The 27,531-nt window shown below is 33.0% G+C and overlaps 1 protein-coding gene across 8 annotated transcripts in view; it reads left to right on the forward strand.

Moving 5' to 3' along the window:
* Nucleotides 1–27,531, forward strand: part of Lama2 (laminin subunit alpha 2) — a 559,330-nt gene that overhangs the window by 106,821 nt on the left and 424,978 nt on the right. For all 8 annotated transcript variants that reach the window (XM_048798152.1, XM_048798156.1, XM_048798128.1 and 5 more), the window contains exon 2: nucleotides 25,456–25,626. In XM_048798152.1, coding sequence (XP_048654109.1) covers nucleotides 25,456–25,626 — 171 coding nt within the window. The remainder of the gene's footprint in view (nucleotides 1–25,455; nucleotides 25,627–27,531) is intronic.

The following is a 27,531-nucleotide window of genomic DNA, read 5'->3' on the forward strand; positions in this document are numbered from 1 at the left end:
GAAATAGATACACATGAACTTAGAAAAATAGATACACATAAACTTTCATGTTTGATGGATAGATGTTAACATGGTATTTATGTTTGAAGATAGTGGAGATGGGTATCAAGAAAGAGGATTCTGGATATGGGTAATATTCTCTCTTAATGTGGATGATAGTTATGTAGGTTTATATTTATGATCATACATTGATTTTAATATGATACTAAATTGGGATCTTCATGATAAAGCAATGAGATTACATAACGATAATACATTTATACATTTTCTGTAGGTATATTTTAGATTTGTTCACCATAATATATTTATTAGTACTTATTGTATACAATTTTTAAAATGCTTTCATGGGAAGAAAACAAAAATCTCAGAAAATAAAAATTTATCCCATTTCCTCTTCACTAGAGATAAGTCTATATACCTGTCATATATGTAGTATATTATGGGTATGTTAAAATATGTTGAATAAGCAATGCAGCAGCTCCATCTAGACTTTCTTATGAATCAAAAAGCAGAATTAGGTTTAAATGTATTATGTTGGCAACTGAAAAAATAAATATTTTTTTTTTCTGAGTAAACTTCAAGTACATTAATCGTAAGTAAATTTAATGAGTTAATTATATTAAAGATTTTTAAGCTCAGTTTATTTAGATGTATCTTTGTTTACATTGAGTTCAATAATTTACTTTAATTTTAAGTAATGACATTTTATTTTGCTTCTACTGTTTGAAAGACATTATGACTTTTATGTTATAAATGTTCCAGATATAGCCTCATAGAAAATTTGGTGATGAGAGTACTATTGATTTTAGCAAGTGGAGATGTGTAAGTCTATAGATTATTTACCTACTGCAGGAATAGTACATCAAGAAAGATAAAAGACTTTTGTGTACATCTTTGGCATCTGACAGATGAACTTTGATAATATAAAGTCTAGCAAAATCTTATTACTCAAAAATTTATTATCAAATGCATATTACTTGTTAACCTTTTTTTTTCATAATCCTTTGGGATGCATTATCTAAGAGATTGACAAAGGTGATAATAAAAGCTGTCATTTACCAGGCATATTCTACTTGCCAAACACAGTTCCATGGCTGATGATGAATATGATTCCTATGTTTCTGGAGAGCTAATTTAAACAAAGCAGTTTTTTCCTGCCTTAAAATTATGAAGTGTTTTTCCTAAAACCATTACTTCATTTATTCTCTTATGGAGAAAATTAGCTATTTTATGAGGAGAACACCATCCTTTGATGGTTATCATCTAAGATAGTTAAACTTTCTCTTAAAAAAGTTATCATCTAGGGGGAATAAAAGTAAATACAGTTATTTACATTAGATCCTGTAAAGCTATATACATGCACAGAAATACCTAATCTTCCAAAAGCAGCAGTTTTGTATCTGATAGAAATCTCTTTCCATTGTGTGGATTGATACATTTTAAGGGATCTTTCTACTTTGCATGAAAACAGTAGATATGGGAATATTTCCTTGTCAGATGTAGTTGTCTAGAAATATTAATAAGAGAGAATATGTGTTGGGCATTATAAAATATTTTGCAATTTCAAGTTACAGTAGATTGTGAAATAATAGTTTCATACTGAATGAAAGATTTGCTTTTAAGAAACAAAAGTGAAGTATTTTAGAAGCCATTAATATAGAGGACATGATGATCTTATATTTTGCTTTAAGAAGTATATGCAATAACTCTAACGGGGTTGAAATGCCAGAAATCAATCTGAAGGGAACCTGCATAAATGAGAAGAATAAGAAATAATTACTAGGGTCTTAAGTAAAAAGGTAGAACTAATGGGGTATGCTAAAAGTTATATCAAAGTCAAGGGGGAAATTGGTATTTATTATGAAACTTTTATGTATTTTGATCAGAGGCAAATGAAATAGTACAAAGAAGCTTGAGATAAAACAAAACACTTAACCTATCCCTCCTTACCTCTCAAGTCATATTTGTCTTAGTTAGCAATTCCCTCTGATATGTCTAAATAATCAGCTTTTATGCATCTTTCTCAATCTATTGAGTTTTGATATTATCAATTGACATTCTCTTTTATAATCCACCATTTGGCTTTTCTACACCCCATGTTCAATGCTGTTACTTCCAATGTAATTAACATTTTACTTAACTCATATTATTTTTTATGATGTAAATGTTGACCAATGTTAACATATCCATTATTCCATATTTATGTGTCCTATTTTGAGTGGTTATGTTCACTGATTTATTTATTTATATATATATATATATTAGTTTCTAGTCCTGCTGGTACTATTTGCTATCGTTGTTGTCTTCCTTCCCTCATAAATACTTCAACATATTATTCTGAACAGCACCACTTGTCTTTAGAGCTTTTTGCTTGAAGCCCTCTGTGTTAGGCCTGAGGGTGGATTGATTGCTCCCTCAGCCTTCTAGAGTGTTTTCCTACATTGGATCCACCTTGTCTGGGAATATATACCTTTTTCTTTTCTGGTTTACTTTCTCATTTTGCTGAAGCACATTTTCAAATAGTTTCTTAAGAAAAGTTGCATGTCCAATACAGTTTTTGAGTCTTCATATCATTTGTGGGATTATACAAAGTCATAGGCCCTGCTACTATATACTTATTTCTTCTAGTTTAAATATTTTTTTTTCTTTTATTCTTACTTGTTAACTATAACTCAATTTATCTAGAGTCTTCATTCTATCTTCCTAAAATTTCTACTAGTCAAATTTGTTGTTTCTGTATTGATGATTGATACCACTCTTCCCCTCATATATTAAATCTATTTTTTTTCTCTATTGTGAGACAAATCTTCAACTTTTTCTTGCAAAAGCTTTACTGATATATTTTTTTAAATAGTTGTAATTTTTTTTCATATTACCCTACTTTTTAATCTCTGGAATCTCTCCAACAATATTAGAGGTGTTTTTATTTTTAAAAAGTAGCTTGGTCAGTTCTTTGTATAACTTTATGTCTTTGAGGATTTTCTCTTATTTAGTCTTAGTTTCTCTTTTCCATAAGAGAATCTTTACTCAAAAATCTGCATATTTTTCCTTCCCTTGATTAATTGCAAGGCCCTAAAGCGACCTGTGCTGATTGTACATGAGGGCAGTGCAACATGCGGTTAGGTCAAGTGTGAGTTATTTTCTGGGGCAACATCCCATGCAAAACTTTGTAGGGTTTTTTTTTTTTTTTTTCTCCTCTGGGATCATGGCATTTCTCCCGAGAGGGCAGCTCCATGTTTAACTCTAAGGGAAAGGTAGTAACCACTGTTCTGGGTCTCAGTTGTTCTTGGCTGCAAGAGAAAAAAATATTCCCCTGAACAGAAAAGTTTTCCACTACTTCTGTTGAATTTAGTACAATCATATCTTTTAATGTAGTCACATCTCATGAATAAGTTTTCTTTCATGTAACTGATTTTTTTTTTCAACAAAAACAAACAAAAGAAAGTTTACTACTTAAATTCCCCAGTAACTCTTTGAAATTTCTCTTGTTTGGATTTTCATTTCAATATATCATGGGCTTAAATGTCTGTGTTTGAGAAGGACCCAGTTTTTGGGTCACAGTCCACCTGATTATGGTCGAGTCTTGATAGCTAGTTGCACTATCATATGCACTGGGTAAAACGTTCTCTTGTTTAGCACATTATGTCACTTATTTGTTCCAAAATATTTTATCTATGAATTGCTACTCCTCCATGTAGACTTTTCCTCACAGAAAAGGTAAAATAATTTTGGAAACAAATTATTCTGAATCTAAAATTAGATATTCTTAATTTTGAGTAAATTGTAGGTAGAATTAACCATATCCTATGTGTAATAGAGCTTATTTCTTCAAATTATGCAGAAAGTGCACCTAATTCTGGAAATAAAAATGTTCAAGAGCTAAGAACTCTCTCCTGTTATTTGTTTTCCATTTGATACAAACATATTCGGGTATAGTTACTTTTCTAGCTACAAGAATTAGCAACAGCTTTGGAGAGAAAAAATAGGAGAAAGAATGCCCTGAGCATCCCTTTGAATAGCTCAGGCAAGAACAGGTGTTATTATCCCAGGAGGAAACTGTAAGTGACTTTTGTGTAATTGGAAGTGTGTCCTGCCCTGATAAGAACTCGTGGGTAAGGAAACAAGAGACTAGTAAATAGCCGAAGGGAAGAAAGCCAGAAAAGCATGCTGTGTTCCTCCACTTAAATATATGTCATTTCTTTAGGGTCTGCAGGTTTTACAAAGAGATGAGGACTAATTTGGAATGCTACTTACCTCTGTTTCCAAAAGAAAGACTTTCTTTAAAATGTGGTTTTAAGTAGGCCATGGACCAAAAATAGGCCATAAGGCATGCCAGGCAGTTTGATAAACTTCAAGGTTCTAGGAAATTTCATCCATTGGCAAAATCTTCCATGCTTTAAACAGTATGAGAGAGGAAACCCACGGTAAAAATCAGGCATGGTAGTAATACTGTCTCCCACAAAAAGCTATTTGAATGGTAACGCCTTAGGAGTGCTGCTCTTGTTGCTTTGGTTGGTTGGTTAAATGTTCTATATATTGTCTGCTTCTTTGCTTGTTGATTTTTAGCATATAAATAAAACTCATAAGGCCAACAACAAACAAAACACAGTAATCTTTCAGGAGCTTTTAAGATAGCATCATCCATTTTCAAGATATTTTGGGGCTGAGGTTCTTCTATTTTGCTTGTTACAATGCTGCATAATTTTGCTTATTCTACATTTTTTCTTACTCGTGAAACTCAGAAGAAGCTCTGTCATTGACAGGCTCTCATTGTGCATTCATCACACCACCAAACCATCATTTACTCTAAAATTAAGTGTTCAATGAAATGCATGTGATAAACTCATTCTCGGTCGAAAAATTTTCTGGGTGTTTAAGAAATTGTTCTTTAATCACATTTGGCCAAAAAGTTTAGCAAAAATAGTACTTTGACAAGCAACGTCAGCCTTTTCCTAGATTTTGATAAATGTGGACAAAATCAATAGATAGATGCATGAGAAGTGCCCAAATAAAATCAACATACATCAAAAGAATTTCCTAACATAACTCACAGCTGTAGATTTTTTTCTTTCAAAAACAGTTTTCATAACTAGAAATTACCCACCCAACTTTCTATTCAAAGAGTACTTCTTTGCAGAAGGCAGAATAGTTACTCAACAAAATAAATACAATGTGAGACTCCAATATATTGTTGTATACACAAAAGCCATGTGAATTTAGAAAATATTTAGTGTTTCCAGGTTTGGTATTTGAGAACACTTTTTGCATCTACATGGCAATATAGAACTGACTTTCCCCTTCCTCCGCCCCATTATCAGGGTCCCACTGTATCTCTTGTTTTTTTGTTTTTTTTTTCTTGGTTATAGTATTATACGCTACCATTTTATTTTAGCTCTTTCAACATCTCACGTGCTTCATTCTTTTTCTTTTTAAAGATAAAACAAAAGTTTTTGCACCACCCTTATCTAGTTCTACTCCCATGCGTATTACCATTATCCATGTACTCCTCAGCTGGTGGCAGTCTGCTTTATTTCTCTCCATATATAAAACTGTTCTCATTAAATCCTTCTATGTAATCTTATAAACCAATGTTCTAAATTCTACACTGCTCCTCTTTTTTGTGTTCCAAAGAGCCCATCTGTGAATTGGAGAAAGCTTCCATAGTGTCTACTACCAGTGTGTATTGGAGACTCTGGATCTAGACATATCCATTTTATCTGTTGCTTGTACATGAATGTCATCAAATAACCCTGGAGATCATCCTCAAATCTTTTTTTCTCCTGAATTGCCACTATTATCAATTTTAACTTAATGTCTTGTAAATAATTTCCCCTTTCTCTGATCCTAATGTCAGAACCCTTTGCATATGGGTATATCTTGCTTGCATTGATGGTTATATTTTGCTTGCAATTGGCTATCTTGTCCCTACTTTGGCCAACTACATTTAGTCCAACCCTCTGATCTCTTTTCTTTCACATCACTAACTTCGTATCACATATTTGATTTTATTTATTGATTCATAATCACACTCTGTTAGTTCATTAGTTACCCATTACTTATCAATATTATTTTTTATTTTGTTATTCCATTCATAGCCTTTGTCATAAATGTTTAAATATATGCATACAAATATATATGGTAGACAGTGCAGATGGACTGGTAGTGGTAAAATGAGTACTGGGGCAAGGATGAGAATGGGTATCTAAAAATTGAAAGGGTATTTCAGCAGCTGCCTACCATAGTCTAGAAGAAGTCCACTCTGTCTTCCTTGCATTGGTGGAACTGGATCTCTATTAAAATAGGTTTATTTGAGAAATTTTACATAGAAATTAAATATAACCTCTGTGTTGGCTCTACTTAAGTAATATGCTATACATCCATAATATAAATAAATCAAATGTTACAAGGGAAATGTAGGAAGCATAAATTGTTCATTGATTTCTAAAGAGAGCTGTATATCTGCCTACATGAATTCACAGTGTTATGATAATGATGGTATTTCTCCATGTCTTTCCAGTTTTTTGACCAGGCAGAGGTGTGTTTACAATTAAAAGACATCAAAGGCCTTAATAAGTTTTCTTCTTAGAAAGTTTAAAAATTAATTAAAACTAACTAAAAATTAATCTAGAACTATCTAGATTTGGAATTCATATTGTGCATACATGAACTTACAACAGCAAAAAAAGTGTCCATACCTGTGTGAATTTGTTGTCTAATTTAATTTGAATTATTGAGAAAACAGACAGTTGCAATGTGATATATTAAATGAAATGTGTTCCTTTGCTGTTTTTATAGAAAGTGGATATTTTACTTCTAATTTCAAAAAAAGAAAGAAAGAAAGAAAGAGGGCCTTTTTTTTTTTTTTTCTTAATTCTGGGTTGCTTGTTATCTGTAAGTAAATTTCTGAGAAAAGTGCAAGTATTTAAATACATTGTCTTTATATTTAAAAGGAAAGAGTATGTGTTTGCACACATATTACTATTTTTTAAAAAAAACATGTATTTTATTTACTTGTTTTATAGATTTTTAACAATAGTGGTCTGAAAATAGTTACTGTTTAATAACTGTGGATATCCAACACTTTGCTTTAATACAGCTGCAGGCGTATTTTTCATCAATAGCATTGTTAGTAGGTCAAGGAGAAATCATACCTAAATAGAAGGATCCATGGAGGAAAGAGACCAACCATATCAAAATTAAAATGAAATTGAAAAAATTTAAATCAAGAAAACCATTTTTGCTTCTTTCAGTATGATGTGCAAATTCATGCATTTTAAACGGGAAATTTCCTAGCCTCTGAACAGCAGTGATGTGAGCTTTGTGGTCACAATCTACCTGTGGTTGCTTTTGCTCACTTAAGGAAATTACATTTGAAACATTCCGAATACATTATGGACCCACAAGAAAATTCACAGTGATTTCTTTTTAGTGGAACAAAGTACCTGTTTTTTCTCAGCTCAGAATCATTTCCCAATCTTTCTGCACTTAAGAGGCAGCACACACCTGCCCACACACTCACACATGCAATATTTTACTGGCCATCTCTGTATTTCTTAATGTGTGGCAAACTTGGCCATCAGCTAGAATATGTGTTTTACTTTGGATAGTAATTTACGTCAATAAAATGCCCATCACTTACTTTCTATGCATGTAGACTGTTTTCCACAAGACCTATAGGTGATTTCATATTTAGTCCAATATGGCCTAAAATGAAATTTTGCATGACATTAACATGATATCAATAATCTTTCTATCATGTAGAATGAAATAGGTATTTTGAAAAGATAAAAAGTATCTGTGATAGTAAGTATATTCATAAAATATCAACTAAATTTGCAGAATATTGGTTTCTCTATTAAATTATGTATCATTTTAATTAAAACAAATATATTGTCAATTTGCAAGCAGCACAGTGGTAAGAATCTTTTGCATGAAGGCAGTTGTATAAATGCGCACTAAAATTCAGTCTAACTACAAAAATAAATTCAGTAGCTACACATTTAGAAATCAGTGCTAAGAATAAATCTGTTTACAAGCAATTAGTATATATGTGCTTTGTTAGAGGGAAGAGAATTTACTGTAAGTGGGATGCATTAACTCTTTCAGACATAATGATTTTAGCTCCCAAATACACTCCATTCATGCAAGCAATATGTTTTTTTTTTTTTTTTTTGTGAGAGTCAGTTTTCAACTTCCAGCTGTTTTCTAATGCTGGAAAGTGAACGCAAGAGTTTGAAATGGTTCTGGGGACACAGTCTTTCCTGTCAGGGATTCTAGCAGATGCTTTTATAATTTGATATCCATGGAAGACAGGGCAAATATAGAATAGCATCAAATTGATTTTGCAGAATTTTCAAACCAGATGTCCCTTGGCATTTACATGGAAGAAGTCTACTGAGTACCAAGTTGCATATTTTTGTGTGCAAGTTCTCAGCCATGGTATGTAGTCATTGGTGTTTTGACAGCCATCTGCTCAGACCTTACTTTCTGTATTCAGTCATAACTAAAATTAAACATATTTCAAACTGGAAAATTCCAGGTAGTTTCAATTTTAAGAGAACAGAAAACTACTACTCGGTAACAGATCAAAAAAGCAATATCTTTTGCTTAGACAAAACTCTTGAATGGAAAAACAGTGTCTTATAAATAGCTGTGAAAATAAGTAAAATCTTGGAGAATAAAAACCTCATCATATTATCATTTGAATTGGTGTTAATTGTGAGCAAGGTTTTCAACTAGATGCTGAGGATGTTACAGAAATGAGAAACTCCATATTATACTGTCTAATATTGACCTGGTCTTGTACCTGATGAACACCTCATAAATATTGGTTGAATAATGCATGAATGAAGGAATATTAGGAACCACATATAATAATGTGTCTATATGTATGTATTTTTCCCCAACACACATATGCACACAACTTTTTGTGTATGTGTGTAAGACACACATGTTTACACATTATAAGTGAGCAACATGTTTAATAAGAGTGTAACTATGTACTTATTGGTATATTAGGCATTTTGGAGATTCAAAGAAAGTACACAACATTGTTTCTAAAGTCCACCTAGAGGTAATCCAATAAAACTTGTTAAATGATAAATTATATAAATATATAATATATAACATATGTAATATAACATACTATATATATCATAATATAGAGAAAAGCAGAAAAGTTTTTAAATCAAGAGAATGATTCTGAGCTAATTTTGAAAGAAACACTAAATTTAGATATATTATGGAAAACAATTTAGACAGGGAAATGAATATAGCACAGAGAATATGGGAAATAAGATGGTGTATTCAGAATAGGATAAGGAAATATTTGACTACAGTGTGGAATTTTAATTGAAAATATGAAGAGAAAAAATTAGAATGCATTTAGATTGGTAAAGTGGATTGTGGTGAGATTATGGAATACTTTGTCTAAATGAAAACTTTATATTTAATCAAAGAGTCAAGTAAGAATTATTTGAAGTTCTGGATACAGGTGAGAACATGGAGAAAGTGGACTTTTGAAGAATTTATAATAATGCAGAGGAATCAAATAAATTATGATAATCTCTGTTTTTAATTAAAATTAGGACTTAGGCTGCATCAGTAATAATGACAAATAGTGTGAATTTATTTTGAAAAGCAAGAATAAAGCCTGATAAATAGAAGACAAGAGAAAACCAATGTGAGATCTCTCTCTCTCTCTCTCTCTCTCTCTCTCTCTCTCTCTCTCTTTCTCTTCCATGTTTTCAATTGTAAACCATTTTTTTACTCCACTACTTTTCTTATTAATATTGGAAATCAGCCATAATTATGCTCATACATTAATTAATTAATCAATCAAATATTTTTGAACCCTTTCTTAGGTCAGGTATTACATTAAGCACATATATTATTTTAAAAGTTTTCAATTTGGTTAAGAGAAAGACAGATGATAAATAAATATTATCATGAGATTTTAGAAATCATAAGGCTCCAAATCCATCTATCAGTTTTATAAGCATTATTTTCAAGCTTGACAGGGTAGCAAAATTTACATCTCTGAAAAATAACACTTTACTGGGCATGTTTGTTGTCACCAAGCAAATATATGGCGTTCTGAAAATATTGCTTATGTCTCTTGTTTCAACATGCTTGGGACAAGTTAATGTTTACAGTTTTGTGAGTGAATAAATCCATATACTGAAAACATGTTATTCAATAAGTTGACCTTGAGTTTTGAATAAATTTTGGAGTCTGAGGGAATATGGTCCATAAGTTTCAATCTTCTATGTGTGTCTAAATTTAAGTTCATAGATATAATTATCAACATTTATTATTAGTTTAATGATTTTGTTAAGTTAATTAACTTATAGAATATTTTATTCTGACCAGTAACTTTTGGCCACCATTCATTCTAGTGGGAATCATGAGATTCCCATATTAATAAGAAAAAAATAACCAAATTCTGACTGTCTTGACATTACCAAATTCACCAAATATATTTCCCTTCCAAAATAACTTCAGAATATAACATCTTGATATGATTTTAAATTGATACAGCATATTGTTAAATTAGCCACTTAGTGAAAAAATAGATAAAACATTACTAAAGGCATAAGGAGAGAGCATTAAGTGAGGGAAATAGGCAGAAAAATTCAGTTTCATGTAGAAAACTGAAGAGCAATTTACTCTGGAAGCAAAATCTTATGACATTAAAACAAGATGATGAAGAAATTACTCTGTGCAAGTGTGGAGAAAAAATAGCTTGTGATACCACAGTGATGTGAGACCTCATTATCCATCAGCAATGAAGAGCTCTAACTACTATGCAATTAAAATACTGGAGAGTCTAAATAAGAGTGTATCATGCCTGACACATGTAAAAACTCAGAACTGGGTGTAATTGTAGTAGAGTGATGCTCTTAACAAAGCAAACTGATTAGAGATCTTTAATTAGAGAGCAGTTGCATGGATACCTTCTATAACTATCTTTCAGGTAACAGCATCTCATTCTGGATATCTTACTTAGAGTAAGATTGATACTCTGATGAAGACTCATCATTTCTGAACACTTACAGAGATGTTTCCTATATTCTCAGTAGTAAGTTCCAAACTGTTCATACCATGAGATGGAGAAACGCTTGTGGTTTGGTGGCTTGATTTTGCTTATTTCTTTTAGAAGATCAGATAAACTAGTGCACTTTATACAGATTTTTTAAAAAAGGTTAGAACTGATGTGATTAAATTGATTCACAGAATCTGAGGTCATTCTTTAATTTTATAAATATTTACTGTACATCTATTTGATGTCAATACTATAATTGTCCCTGGGAATAAAAATATTAATAAATTATGGCCTTTGCCTTCAAGAGACTTAGATTTTAGTGGTCAGAGGCAAAAAAAAAAAGCAAAAACAAAATTCTGATGAAAACCTTATCTCTGTGAGTTTGTATGTGCTTGGTAAATTAAAAGCATTATTAGAAACCCTATGCTAATTGGCTGTACAAAGCTGCTTTTTTACTTCAATTATTTACAAGAGAAAACTGAATATTTGTGTTTCCCTGCATATTTATGTGTGTATTCCAACAGCTGTTGGAGAACAAAGTGTTTTGCTATAAACACTGTCAAATCTCACTTTGAAAAAAAATTGTCTATAAAACAAGTATTTCCATAGATATACTGAAGCTGCATAGAACTTGCTTTTGTAGCACAAAACAGAATTAGATGCTTGAGTCAGCCATGAAGTATTGTTTTTAGATAGCCCTCATTCTCTGTCTTCACCTTCTTCATTAGGCTGTGGTCTGGTACAACTTGAAGGTTATCAAGCCATAAAATGTTCCAGAAGGAATCTAACAGTTAGTGTAATTTAACATTGTAGTTATTAGATTAGGATCAGCACATTTTGCCTTCAAGTATTTTTGAGGGAGGTAGGGTCATAGACTGGGGAAATACATTAATCAACGAACCAAATTTCTGATTTATCAACCAAATCAACCTAATCCCAGAGAAAATTAAAGATGACTCACAAAAACTCCATAGAATATGAGAAGCTGTATTTATTTCCCAACACAGAAGATGGAAATCTACCCAGAGGGCAGGGGTATGGGTTTAGGAAGACAACATTATAAATTGTAAGAAAATACTGGTTTTAGACTTTGATATTATCATTATTTCTATGCTGTTAAATCATAGAACAACAGTAACAGAATTGTGGCTTTTTAGTGTTATGTTTGTTGAGTTTTGTTTTAGTTCATGCTTTATTCTTTTTATTTTTTGACAAAGGGAAGTTTGCCACTTCTTCAGAACATGCATATAATGTATGTACTAAATTCTGATATGTTTCTCATTGGAGAATATTTCACATACCTTTGAGAATACAGTGATAAATTGAAGGAACTATATATGGTTTCTTCCATCACGAAGCTTGTGTTCCAACAAAAGAGATGATCACTCATTAAAGTTACACATTGTCATAAGTTCTACACAAGAAAAATAAGGCACAATTAGGAACTATAATAGAAGACCTGTTTATAAAGATTAGAAAAGATCTCATAGAGGACATAAGACAAAATAAATAACTCTGAAAAGCAGGAAGGTGTGAAGAGCACAAGAAAGTAGAGGAGCAAGAAGTTCTAGATGTAATACGGAGGAAGAAAAAAACAGCCTTGTTTAGTAACCAACTCAAGAGAGCATTCTTTGAAGGAGACGAAAATCTTGTAACCCAGGATAATAATTTTGAATTTTAACCTAACTTCAATTAAAATCTATTGAAAGGGTTTAAGAAGAGTGATGTGATTAGATTTATATCTTAAGAAAATTCATTTTATATATAAAGATTAGGAAAATGTCCAGAACAACTTAGAAATACCTTTCGGAGGCTATTATAGAAATATCAGTGTTACAATGCATGCGACTTGGCCCCACTGTAGGCAGTGATGCTGGAGAGAAGCAGATGGATCTGAAAATTATTTTGGAGTTAAAATAGAATGTAGTGACGAAAAGACATCAATGTTGACTCCCAGTTTTCTGTATGAGACACCAGATGGGTAAAGTAAAATGTGCTGAGCTACAAAAAACTCAGGAGTAGCTAATTCACTGGGTGTTGGGGCAATGGTTGGAGCACTGGTAATCATAAGCTCTGCTTTGGATAGATTAAATTTGAGATGTTTGTGAGACATATAAGTAGAGGTTTCAGCCAGGCATTAAGATAAAACAGGTCTAAAGCTTTAGAACGCTCTCTGGCCTGTAGATATAACTTGGGTGTCAGTGATGCTTCAAATCACATGCAAATGGCTTAGAAGTGGATGAAATTGTCCAGGAAAAAGAATTTAGATAAGAAAAGAATCCAGGATGAGCCCCTGAAGAACTCTTAATACTTACTGACAAAAACAAATGAAAAAGAGTGTAGTAAATGAATGTGACTTCCTTTCTGTTCATCTAAGTCTTTTAAGCCAGGGTAAACATGACCGGGAACTGTGTTTTCATGTGTGTTTCATCACTAGAGATAAGAAATGGTAAGCAGTCCTTATAGAGCATGGGAACCACATTTTCTCCAAGGCTGTGGTATCCATCAAAGCATGCACAAATCCCTTCTGAGTTTTTTTTTTTTTTTTTTTTTTTTTGAGGGACATAAATATAAGCTTATGCTCCTAGCATAGAAACTAGTTTAGAGATCTGTCATATTTCACTTTTAAATTATTGGTGAACAGCAGACATAGTTGCAAAGTTTTTGATCTGTCTCCATTACAAACACCTTTGTTGTGGGGTAATTGCCAATTTAAGGTTGTAAATTTCATTTTAGTGACTTGAAAGTGTTTTGTATTTTTTTCATCCTTTCCTTTTTTCCTTCTCATTTTGCGTTTGCACACAGACCTGCCAAAGAGACATCGAGTTGATGGGCTTGGTTTTTGGAAGGCAGGCAGAAGAGGGTAGATACTGAACATATGTTATGCTGATATTGATGAAGTGAGGTTGGAAGGAATTTGGAAGTAGTGTGTTTCTCCCCAGATGCCACCCCCTCAGTATATATTTTAAGTATCCTTATGCTAGAACATTCCAAATAAGTGTTCCAGCTATATCTCTTTCTCTCTCTCTCTCTTTTTTTTTTTTTGTAATAATAATTTTGAAAACCATTTAGATGATTCAGGATTGTCCTACAAATGAAGTATAATAAAAACAAAGTATTTGGTGAATACTAATTTTAAATGGTAGTAAATAAGATTCCCAAGCCAGTTACAAGGAGTGGAAGTGTGACCAGCATCTGCCAGATGGTGGGTTCTTTTTATTTTATTTTATTCTTTTTAGTTATACATGATAGTAGAATGTATTTTGACACCTTGTATATATATATATGGAGTACAACTTCCCATTCTTCTGGTTGTACATGATGTGAAATTACCTTTGTCATGTATTCATATATGGTGGGTTCTTGATAAGTGGTGGAGGCTGAATGTAGTGAGACCTGCTTTTGGGGACCAAGTTAAAGTCTCTTCCCATTTAGTTCTGGGATGATGTCTTGCTGAATCGAATTTTTTCTTTTCATTTCAGTAAGTATATTGATCACAGGCATTGTGGTCAACTTCCATTTACCCATCATAGGGTGGTTACAGTTGGTTCCAAACTGTATTTATAGATGTTTGGGGGAGTTTAAAGCACAAATGCCTTATCCCAAGTCACTGTTACTGTGTAATAGCCTTCCTGGTGTAGGTTAGATTCCTACAAGAAATTTAGATTGTAATAACAGTCATTTTCTTATGTATATCTAAAGTTTAGGTCATGGCAAATCCATGAGGGTATTCTCTTAATTAGACGAATGATGCCCTTTGTGAGGAATCCAGCTCATGTATTTGCCAGGCCAAGTGGTGAAGGTGGTGTTTGAGTTCACACAGGCCCTCACATTAATTTAGGGGCTGCCACATAGAGTAAGTGCTGATGCTGTGTCAGCTATCATATAATAGTTACCTTTGGCTTATTTCATTTCTGATGATAATAAAATTGTTTAAATATTTATCTTAATCGGTTTATTTAAAAAAAAAAGAGAGAGAGAGTAAACAATTTAAAAAGTTAATTCCACAGAGTAATAGGAACAACTTATCCTAATTATAAAAAGAGGAAAGGAGACCAAATCAATTCAGGAGGATTTAAATGTGTCTTTTTATTTTGGAGGCTGAAAAGGGCAGAATTAAGTCATAGTCTGAGATAAATGTTAGTGCCCTGGAAACAACTAGAATACGTGCTCTCCTTGTTTTTGTTTGCTTCTAGCCAATTGGATTCATTCTTATTTTCTTTCTAGCTTGCAAGCATTGTTGTGTCTGGACAGCTATTAGTTCAAATTGGACTGATTTTGCAGTTCTATAAAACTCCTCATCTGCATTGTGATCAGGTGCATTAAGTTACTTCCTGTGGTGCACAGCTGGAAGTCATTCTCTTCAACATTTTGTTTTGTTCCATTTTTGTTTTATACCAGTGTGTCCTACACACCCACATAGTTCAGGATTTCAACAGACAAGTATCTCTTTTACTTCCTTGACACGTCTGAGAACATTTTAAATTGGCATGTTCTCTTTTGTCTTTTAAATAGTGAATCGCTGGCAAACAACTTTGTTTACTTGCATGAATATTTTTTAAAATGCTCCACAGACCTAGAAACTGAAATGGAAAGTTAAAAACATTCAAACCATTTCCGTTTATTCTCTTCAGAGGTGATAGGTACTTGGCATAAAATAACAGAAGAAATACTGTAGCCCAGAATAAGATGACAGGAAAAGAGAGAGAGAATCTGCCATGTATAATTGTCATAACATAATTATTTTTCACAGTTATTAAAATGAATATACTGAAAACAATTGTTTTATTGACTTTCCCATAGACAGTCTCCAACTACCATTGGTTATCAGTTATTTAGTGATGGTCTTCACAAGCTGAAGTATGAATGTTAACAGGTAGCATTATTTGAGAAATTAAAGAGATGTATATGTGTCAATAAGTAAGTGTATACTGATATTTCTGAGTGTTAATTTAAAAATATAATAATATGCTAGACACAAACACTGAGGACAGATAATCCATAGTATCTAGTTAGTTTAATATTTATGCTGATGAAACAACAAAAAAAAACACCATGTTTGGAAATATTCATGCCAGACTGTATTAGAAAGATTTTCTTTAAAGATGTATACTAGATAGTGGTCATTAAAAAAAATGATTTATCAGTGCTGGGTATGTGGCTCAAGTGGTAGCGCGCTCGCCTAGCTTGCATGAGACACTGGGTTCGATTCTCAGCACCACATAAAAACAAAATAAAGATATTGGTCCACCTAAAACTAAAAAATAATAAAAAAAAAGATTTATCAAACATTACACAAAGGTAGTAAAAATAAAGCTACAAGAACTGGAAAACTCTACAAGGGAAATAGAGTTATCTGCTGGTTGCTTACCTGTATGTATCTTGGAGCAATTCAACATTTTACTAATCTTATCCTTTATTTTATTTTATTTTTGGACCAGCTGCTGTACTTGAAGGAAACTGAAAAGACAGTTTCCCTTTGGAGCACCAAACAATCTTTTCCACATTTGATTTAAGAAATGCCTGTTGAAATTTTTATTGGTACTGATATTAAAATTTATGAAAGCCAACGAATAAGATAAATTTCATGGATGCATTATATTTCTATTGTATTTTTCACCAAAATTTAGTGATGAAAATTTGACTTCATGCAGAAAATTCAAGAATGATATAGTGAGCACAATTATATAGTGAACACGGGCTGAATTAAAGCTAAGATTTTTTTTTTTTAAATTTTTTATTGTTGGCTGTTCAAAACATTACATAGTTCTTGATATATCATATTTCACACTTTGATTCAAGTGGGTTATGAGCTCCCATTTTTACCCCATATACAGATTGCAGAATTACATCAGTTACACATCCATTGATTTACATATTGCCATACTAGTGTCTGTTGTGTTCTGCTGCCTTTCCTATCCTCTACTATCCCCCCTCCCCTCCCCTCCCCTCCCCTCTTCTCTCTCTGCCCCCTCTACTGGCATTCATTTGTCCCCCTTGTATTATTTTTCCCTTTCCCCTCACTTCCTCTTGTATGTACTTTTGTATAACTCTGAGGGTCTCCTTCCATTTCCATGCAATTTCCCTTCTCTCTCCCTTTCCCTCCCACCTCTCATCCCTGTTTAATGTTAATCTTCTTCTCATGCTCTTCGACCCTACTCTGTTCTTAGTTACTCTCCTTATATCAAAGAAGACATTTGGCATTTGTTTTTTAGGGATTGGCTAGCTTCACTTAGCATAATCTGCTCTAATGCCATCCATTTCCCTGTAAATTCTATGATTTTGTCATTTTTTAATGCAGAGTAATACTCCATTGTGTATAAATGCCACATTTTTTTTATCCATTCGTCTATTGAAGGGCATCTAGGTTGGTTCCACAGTCTTGCTATTGTGAATTGTGCTGCTATGAACATCGATGTAGCAGTGTCCCTGTAGCATGCTCTTTTTAGGTCTTTAGGGAATAGACCGAGAAGGGGAATAGCTGGGTCAAATGGTGGCTCCATTCCCAGCTTTCCAAGAAATCTCCATACTGCTTTCCAAATTGGCTGCACCAATTTGCAGTCCCACCAGCAATGTACAAGTGTACCGTTTTCCCCACATCCTCGCCAGCACTTGTTGTTGTTTGACTTCCTAATGGCTGCCAATCTTACTGGAGTGAGATGGTATCTTAGGGTGGTTTTGATTTGCATTTCTCTGACTGCTAGAGATGGTGAGCATTTTTTCATGTACTTGTTGATTGATTGTATGTCCTCCTCTGAGAAGTGTCTGTTCAGGTCCTTGGCCCATTTGTTGATTGGGTTGTTTGTCCTCTTATTGTCTAATTTTTTGAGTTCTTTGTATACTCTGGATATTAGGGCTCTATCTGAAGTGTGAGGAGTAAAGATTTGTTCCCAGGATGTAGGCTCTCTATTTACCTCTCTTATTGTTTCTTTTGCTGAGAAAAAACTTTTTAGTTTGAGTAAGTCCCATTTGTTGATTCTAGTTATTAACTTTTGTGCTATGGGTGTCCTATTGAGGAATTTGGAGCCCGACCCCACAGTATGTAGATCGTAGCCAACTTTTTCTTCTATCAGAAGGCGTGTCTCTGATTTGATATCAAGCTCCTTGATCCATTTTGAATTAACTTTTGTGCATGGCGAGAGAAAGGGATTCAGTTTCATTTTGTTGCATATGGATTTCCAGTTTTCCCAGCACCATTTGTTGAAGATGCTATCCTTCCTCCATTGCATGCTTTTAGCCCCTTTATCAAATATAAGGTAGTTGTAGTTTTGTGGATTGGTTTCTGTGTCCTCTATTCTGTACCATTGGTCCACCCGCCTGTTTTGGTACCAGTACCATGCTGTTTTTGTTACTATTTAAAGCTAAGATTTTTGTATATTCACTTTGTTACATGTCTATTCATCTGAGCTTATCTATCCATGGATTCATCTTATTGTGGACACCTTACAAACTTCATTCTTATATACATTATCATAAATAGCATTAACTAGAGTCAAAATTGGTGTGTGTCTTTTTAAAGAAATATTTAAATTATCACAACATTCACTTGTTGAGTGCAACTTTTAACAAGTTTTAACAAATGTATATACCAGTAGAATGCAAACTACTCTCAGGAATATTACCACCCCACAATTTTTCTTTATGCCTCTTCCTAGTCAGTCTTTGCCAAACCCTCAAAGGAAACCTTTTTTTTTATCCCATGTTGTATTTGACCAAAAGATTAGGTTTGCCTGTTGAAAGGTGATATGAATGAATAATAAAATATATACTCCTGTGTAAAGCTTCTTTAATTTGGCATAACAGTTCTTGGAGTCATCTGTGTTGTTGAGTGTATTAATAATTTGTTCCATTTTAATGTGAAGTGGAATTTTCATTATATAAACACAGCACAGTATCAGTTCTCTGATGGAGCCCAGGTTGTTTTGAGTTTGGGGTATTATGATAAAATTTTCTATGAATGTTCTTGTATAAGTTTTTTTTGGATACTGTCTTTTCTGTTGATTATTTAACTATGAGAGGAAATGTGGGTTCATAGGATAGGTCTAAGTTGAAGTTTATTAAAAACTGCCTAACCATTTTATGTAACATTTGCAGTAATTTATGTCCACAACAGTAATAGAAAAGAGTTCCAGTTGATATGCAAACTTCAACTTGTGCTGTTATTGTAATTTCATACCACTTAACACAAAGCATTTGGATCCATTTACCATAATCCTGCCATCCTCCAACCTTCCTATGGTTGTCATATGTGTTATATCTACATCATAACCCTCCCCGAGGCAACATTATAATGTTTGTCCTAAGTACTAATATCTATTTTAAAGACTTCAAGAAGGAAAAGAGTTTATTGCTTGTTCTTTAGGTCTCTTACACTTTCTTCTGTCAGTTTCAATTTTCTATTATTCATATCGGTGGGTAATTTAATTTTACATATATTATTTTTCAGTTTTAGAATCCATATTTCACATGTGTCTATTTCTCTGAAGATATTGAAGATATTTATCATTTGTCTTTCCATTATGAGCTTGTGTGTGTGTGTGTGTAAAGAAAGAGAGAGAGAACTATAGTTTAAAACTTCCTTTAACTTGTTTGTTTGCTTCTGTTAATATGTGATTGATCTCAATTCTCAATGCTGGTCTTAATTGATTACTTCTCTTCAGTATGGGTTGTCTTTCTTTTTTTAATCTTTCTCTATTTTTTTTTTTTTTAGTACTGGTGCTTGAATCCAGGGTTCTCTAGCACTAAGATGCATTCCCGGCTGTTTTTATATTTATTGAGACAGCATCTTGCTAGTTACCAGGGTTGATTTGGAATTTGCAATGTTTCTTTGTATGGATTTTTTTTCTTTAATTTAATCTTGGATTTTGTGAAGGTTATATTGTACAAATTCTAGGTTGGGTTATATTCCTCTGATACATACACATTCAATTTTTTTGTTTCTGAGACAGTGGGTTAACTTCACTGCACTCAAATTTCAATCTTGTCTCCCCTCCCCCGCCCGCCCCCCATGGCCTTCAAGAGTTATATTCTCTACCCAGTGTTTTCAATCTCAAATTGGATTACTTGGAAACTGCCTAGGACTTACAAAGGTCTGGCATCTGTGAGCAATCTGGGTGCAGTTTGTGCACATTTTCAGGCTCCCCTTCTGTGCCTCTGTCCACTCCAGGATTTGACCCTTCATTTTATACCTGCTGTGAGCTGTGCCTGTTCTTGGTTCTGTTCTTTGGTTCTTTTATCCAGTAAAACTGTGAATTTCTGTTTGAGTTTTAGCCCCACATTGCACGGTTGAGGCTTATCCAGTGAGTTGACCTCTTTTTCTTCTTCTATGCCTACACGTTTCTCCTTAATTATTGTTTGTGGTTGATCTAATTCAATAAAAGCTTAGATATCAACTGACACTAGATATTGGTGGGATACCTATCTATCTGGATAAATGTATAGATAGAAGAAAGGGGAAGAGAGAGAAAGAAACTGAGAGAGCTTGAGAAAGAGAAAGGAAAGGAAGGGATATCAGAATCTGCAGCTTTTATCTCTGGGAACTTTAATCAAATAGGAGCTGATTCACAATTTTTATAAATAGAAGTTCCATGAATAGATTTTAAAATGCTTCTTCTGTTTGAAACTAGAATATGGTATTTGGGCAATGCAGATTATCAAAATCATGCCAACATGTATGAACATACTATATTATTTGAACAACAAAATAGACTATAAATATATCCAAGCAAAATCAGTAAAAATTTAGTGAATTTTCTAAGTGTTCACTATGTTGTAGTATAATTTCTGTTTTTCCCCTAATTTGGATTTGGCCTTTTCCTAAATTTTCTATTTACCATATGTGTATATACATGTACATATATGTAAATAGAAATATGTGTGCCTATTATATATGCATATATAATAGAATAAGATATTTTATAAATAGTGGACATATTCTAATCACTATATATAGCAGAGAGGATAAATATTTTTTTTAAGAGTTGGTTCTTCATAAACATAAATCCAACTAAATTTAGTGTAGATTGTATTTAAAAAATGTCAATCATAGTTGTATGGTCATTAACATTACAAGACCTCAAACTGATTGCAATGCATTAATACTCCGTAAAGGTTCATCAGTTATCTGTAGTTCATTTACACTTCTAATGTTTACATAATCTTAACAAGTAACCTAGATTGAATATGGCAATAAATATTGGTCTAATGCTTTTCAATGGGAATAAATAGGTACACCCTAATAGATTTTATATATAATGAAAATGATAGCAGTCTATAATATTGCATGCTGAAGCTTCAACAAAAGTTGAGATATTGACTGACTTTTAAATTGATCATTTTCAACTAATTGAGGACTTTCCCTGACCAATATACTTTATTGATTTTTTTTTAAATAAGCAGGAAAATAGTGATAAAATTTCATGAAGCAACTATTCTCTAACCACGATGCAAGGCAACTAAATTGTGAAAAGGCTAATTTTGAACAAGTGATCAATAAGTATAATAGAAAAAATATCAACAGAAAGAAGGGAAAAATACCAAATGTAATTTTTTTAAGAACTTTAGTTTTATGGGTAGAAATCTCAATGGAACAATGGAGTGGCAAATAATAATTTAAATATATACATTGCTAAGCTTTATAGAGGACCAGGTTTTTGGCTCAAAAACCTGAAATAAAAAGTCTTATGAGCTTTTTAAAGAGTTGAGTTCAATTCATATTCTCAAGCTGAACTTTCTCTACATTATTTATCTACACTTTCTATAAAGTAGAATTAATAAGATTTACACAGTGGGATGATTGGGATATTAAATAATATGAGGAACATAAAATAGCTTCTGAATCAATGTTATTTCAATATCTATAATCCTTTTGTAGTTGGATCATTTTGCTCTCATTTTATTCATTTATTCCTATGGGGAAATTGAGATGTAATCTAATTCTATGTTTTCTGAACATAAAATGCAAGTAAAATAGTTTCTGCTGGATATCTTCCTTTTGCTTTTCTCTCATGACTGCTTGAACCAGGGAAAGTAATTTGACCATCTCAAATCAGACCCTATAGGACTGCACCAGACCAGGTTATGGAGAGTCTTATTCATTCCTGCACAACAGGACCCAAAGTCATGGGAAAGGTCAGGATTTGTCAGTGGTAAAGGAGGAGATCACAGAGTCAAAATGACTATACCTTGGGGAAGTTGTAGAGACATCCCCAGCTGTTGGAGATGGCTTTTATGTGGGTAAGCTGGTTTTCTTTGAAGGGTCTATATGGGGTTTACAACTGGAGCTTCTTCTACAATCACCAAGATGAAAAGAAGAGTATTTGTCCTCCTTGGAACATAAGGTTTAACATATCTCTTCATTCCTTCTACCTATTTTTTCTATACCATAAATTAAATGTTTAAAGAATTGGAAAAAATAGTGACTAAAACAAATTGGTAACTGTGACATATAGGCTGTGGTTTGTGTTGGTATGTGTGTGAACCATTAGGTGTATTCTATGTGTAATCTATATGTTTCTATATCTATAAAGTTACACAATCTTACATGTTAGAACAACTTCAAATTGAAGTACTCAACATCCACACAAACTTTTAGCTTACAGCCCATATACAGGGTACATTTGCTTTCTCCTTTCTACCTTTTTTCCTACCGGATAAGCTTCTCTATCTTTAAGATTTAGCCCAACATAATCTCCCACAATAAGCTCATCTTAATGATTCCAAATTTTACTCTCTGGCATAATAGGTTCTCAAACATATTTGATGAAAGGATAATTATATAGTTAAACGTAAAATGGTGATGAATGACAGAAGACAGAGATATACACACAAATCTTATTTCTTTGATCATATATTATTTACTAACCTAGAGAAAAAAAGTGCCTACAATAAAGAAATAGTGCCCTGTAGACTACATAATTATAAAAATCAGTTTAAATTTACAACCTGTCAAAATTCACAAAATTGTTATGAAATTTTTCAATAAATCTTGTCTACGTAGAAAAGGTAAAAATAAAATAAATACTAGACAATTTTTATATAGCACTGTTAGTTAGCTTTTAATTGCTGTGACAAATACATGAGAAAATAAACGTAAAGAACAAAAATTTATTCTGGCTTACAATTTCTGATGTTTTAATCCATGGTTGACCCAGCTGCTTTGGGACCTGAGGTTGGGCAGAATATCATAGCAGCAGGAACATACTGTGAATACGGCTGCTTACCTCCTAGTAGCCAGGAAGAAAAACAAAAAAAAGAGAGAGAAAGTGCTGAGGTTCAAATATCCCCTTCAAGGGCACACACCAAGTGACCTAACTCCCTTCCAGTATAACTTACCTCCTAAATCTTCTATCATCTTCCAGTAGTGTCATAGGCTGGCACCACGCCTTAGCACATGGGCCTTTAGGTGACATTTAAGATAGGAGCACCTTGCCTTTTGCATAGCACATTATGCTTTATTATGAAACAAACAAACAAAAATAATGTTTTATGAATGGATAACATTTCTCTGACCAATGATCATCTTAGTTGACCTCACATCTCATTGTAGCATGTTTCACTGTGTGGAGGTCAGAGAGCATAGAAATTGTGGGGAGGGATAAATTCATTAGGAAGAATGAAAGAGACAGAAATTAAGTAAAAATTTCAGGAAGTGATGAATTCCTGGCAAACCAGGAAGAATTGGAAACCTCAAATAATTATTAGCTGGAGAAAAGCACAAAGCCAGAGGATTAAGGAGAGGGATTGCTGTGCTGGAAGGGAAAATCAGAGGGATCTTAGAGCCTGGAAAGTGCAGACAGGGAGGGAAGATTTCTTGGGTATAGATTTGGGAGATCCTGAGGGTGATTGAGAAAAGAACTGAAGTGCTTCCTGGCCTTATGAATTCACTTACTGATTAGACAATTTAGATAATGATTACAATAAAGATCCAAAGTAGTTAAAATTGTTTTTAAAATTTCTTCTATCATTGCTTTTGCTCTTCTGGTTGAAAGGAAGCTTTATTGATCAAATAAAAATACCTATAAATCTCATCAAATTTTATAAACACTGATTTATTTTTTGGTCTTTTATTGTTTCAGTGCAATTCCAAGATCAATCAAGATCACCAGTTTTAATGAGCACTAGATTTATGTAGGTTTCAGATTGCATTGAAGATATCGTTCTGTGTAATGATTAAGAGGACAGGCTTGAGAGCCAGAAAGCTTAGCCTCAAAGCATAGCTCTGTTAATAGTAATCCTGAACAATTTACTTAATACCCTGTGCTTCTTTAATAAAATAAAAGTAAATATAGCTCATATTGCTCATAGACTTATTATACATAAGTATTATAAAGTAACTATCATGATCGTTATCATAAGTTATTTATTCATTTCTTTTACAAACACACTGAGTGGCTTTTCTGTGCCAAGTCCTGAGGATAGGCTGAATAAATTTAAAAGCTTAAAACTTTAAGGGTATCAGTAAAACATCAGGCCATAGATTTAGTCAAGAAAGACAGTATTAGAAGTTGAACTGATATAGACCTACTTGGCACATGCATAGAACTTGGACAACCTAAGTGATCAAATTATCTTAATTCCCAATTGATTTCCTCCAACAAGAGTTTTTCAGTTATAGAGTGGCTTTTGATGAGTCACTTTACTGTGCTGTCATGGAAAAGAGGTCTATAAAATGCAAATACTAGACATGTACAAAGCAGAACTGACATTAAGTTATAGAAACTGAAGGACCTGCACTGGGTTTTCAGATAGAATGAAGGCTCTCTAGCCTTCCCCTTTTGAGTTTGTATGTATGCAAGTCAAACATTTTATTGTAGCTAAGAAATATTTTCAGGTATATGATCATTTAATATTATGATGATTCATTTTTGGAAAGGTATTATGTAGCACAGAAATCAGTAAAGGGCAGTTTTCCAATATCTTTCATCATTATCTATTTTTTCTAGTGTGGATATAAAGAAGTTGTAACAACCATTTACACCAAGTGATAATTGGAGCAGAATGTGAGCATGAGAACCATAGGTGCATTATTGTGCAGAAACTACATGTGATTATAGTTTAATACTAGATATAAAATAACTGAAGGGGAAGATTAAGATTCAGTAAGATAGTTTATTGATCAAATGAAAAGTATTACTTAAAAGTGTCTGTGACAAGAACTTCTTTATAATTAAATATTAGAGATTAAAAATTAAATAGACAGCCTCATATTCCCATATTTAAGACCCAGAAAGAAAAAAAAAATCTCTTCCTTTGATAACATGTAGTATTTATTGTCAGGTATTTCATTATCACTAAATATTTCATCTTGGATTAATTTAATGCTCTGAAAAATATCCCATGTTAATTAAGCATTTTAAAATACAGCAAAATCAAAACTGGCTCACATGCTTTCATTTGTCCATCTTTTTCAGGTTTATTCCCTGCTGTCCTAAATCTTGCTTCCAATGCCCTCATCACAACCAATGCGACATGTGGAGAAAGAGGACCTGAAATGTATTGCAAGTTGGTAGAGCATGTCCCTGGGCAGCCTGTGCGGAACCCTCAGTGTCGAATCTGCAATCAAAACAGCAGTAATCCATACCGTATGTATATCACGTGTATTTATTTTCAATCAGTAAGATATATTTTTGAGAGATTTTAAGAGCACGTCCCATGAAATTAAAAGAGCTTATAATTCTAAGAATTCTTAAAATCTTTTTTTTCAATGTGAGCCTGTATATGGCCCCCTTCTGTCATTCAACAAAAATTAAAGTCTTGGGGTTCTTTAAAAGTAGCAGGCAAAGAGGCTGGAGAGAATTTTCTAGCTGAAGAACTAAATCAGTCATTGGGTTTCCTGGCTCCAGAATGGTATCAGAGGATGTGATTTTTCATGGAGGCTTTAGTTATTCATCGGTTGCTGGTGTGTCAGGTACTATGATTAAGTTCTACTGGGAATAAGGAGTAGTCTTAGCCTCAACAAGAGAGTCAGTGGGCAAGACAATGGCTACTGCTATGTAGTGTAATAAGTACAAAGAAGGAGTATAGGACCCTGAAGAAGAGCGAAAAGGCTCAGAAATTCAATCTTGATATAGGTGAAGGCTTACCTGATGTGATAACCATGTTGGCAAAGAAGACAAGTATGAGCTGAGTAGATGAAGAGAGAAGAGGGGAAGGAAAAAAAAGCAAGTTTAGGAAAAGAAATCAGAATAAGACAAAAAAATTTACTTGTTCAGGAAGCTACCAGTAGTTAGGAATGAGTAGAACTGAAAGTGTCAAAGGGCAGAGAATAGAGATGAGTCAAACATAAAAGACTGGAAACAGATTACCAAGGGTCTCACAAACAGGATTGTTTGTGCATGGAAAGCCCACTTGGTCACCTCTATGAACCACACTAACACCTCAGATAATTTAGTGTATTTGTTCAACAAGCTTTTAAATGCTGCTTCTACCTATGTCTTATACTGGAACATGATGCTTAATCATATGCAGTCCTTGACTTAGAGAACTTGGAGGGGAAACAGGAAAGAGAAACATAAACTGGGAACATGTAGGTTCCATGTAGATGCCAAGGTCATTGAAGGATTTCCAAGAGACAGTGACTCATATTCTCAGAAGATACAAAGTAGTAAGATTAAATGTGTGAAAAGCATTGGAAAAGGAAAAGCATACACAAGTCTTGGAGGTATAAAACAGCAAGAAGTATTCAGAGAACTGTGTCTTAACAAGTAAAGAATTTGTATGGCAAAGGGAAGAATGGTATGAGATAATTTTAGAGTTGAAAGTTGATTTATAGATATGCATTAGAAAATCATATATATCATCTACCTATCTATATCAATTTATATAGAAAGGAGAGAAACTAGTAAACTAAATATTTATTATCAATTGATGTGAGTAATGATGAAAAACTTGGAAAAAGCTTCATCATTATATTATTTTTAAATTTGTTAAATGTACCTTTTAACTTTCTTTTATAGTGTTTACTTTTAGAGCATACTCAGGTATGCAGAAAAATTCCCATATTTCCTCTGCCCCAAATACATGCCTGGCCTTCTCCATTTTAAATATCTACCTCTATGTAGTAACTTTTTGCTTATAACATTGACACATCATTATCACCAGAGTTCAGAGTTTACATTAGGTAGGGCTCCCTCTTGTTGGTATGTTCTATGGGTTTTGGACAAATGTGTAATGAAATGTATTTATCATTACCATTTTAGTATCCTGCAGAGTAGTTCCATTGCTATATTTTTTAAGCTTACCAAATGACTAAAGGTTTCTCTCACAATTTGCATTTTTTCAATCTCAGAAAGGAAATTGGAAGGCACTGTGCCTTTTTGATAGAGTTAAAGAGAAGAATGCATAATTCTCTCTATTATAGTTAATTTAGAGATGAAGAAATCATTAAATATTTTGAGATAATATTTATTAATATATTGTTACTTTTATGATTAAAACTGATGGTCTCATATACCACAAAATGTTAGAAAAAATTGAGACACCAAAGA

The sequence above is a fragment of the Marmota marmota genome, unplaced genomic scaffold, assembly GCF_001458135.2.
Source record: "Marmota marmota marmota unplaced genomic scaffold, marMar, whole genome shotgun sequence".
Taxonomy (NCBI): domain Eukaryota; kingdom Metazoa; phylum Chordata; class Mammalia; order Rodentia; family Sciuridae; genus Marmota; species Marmota marmota.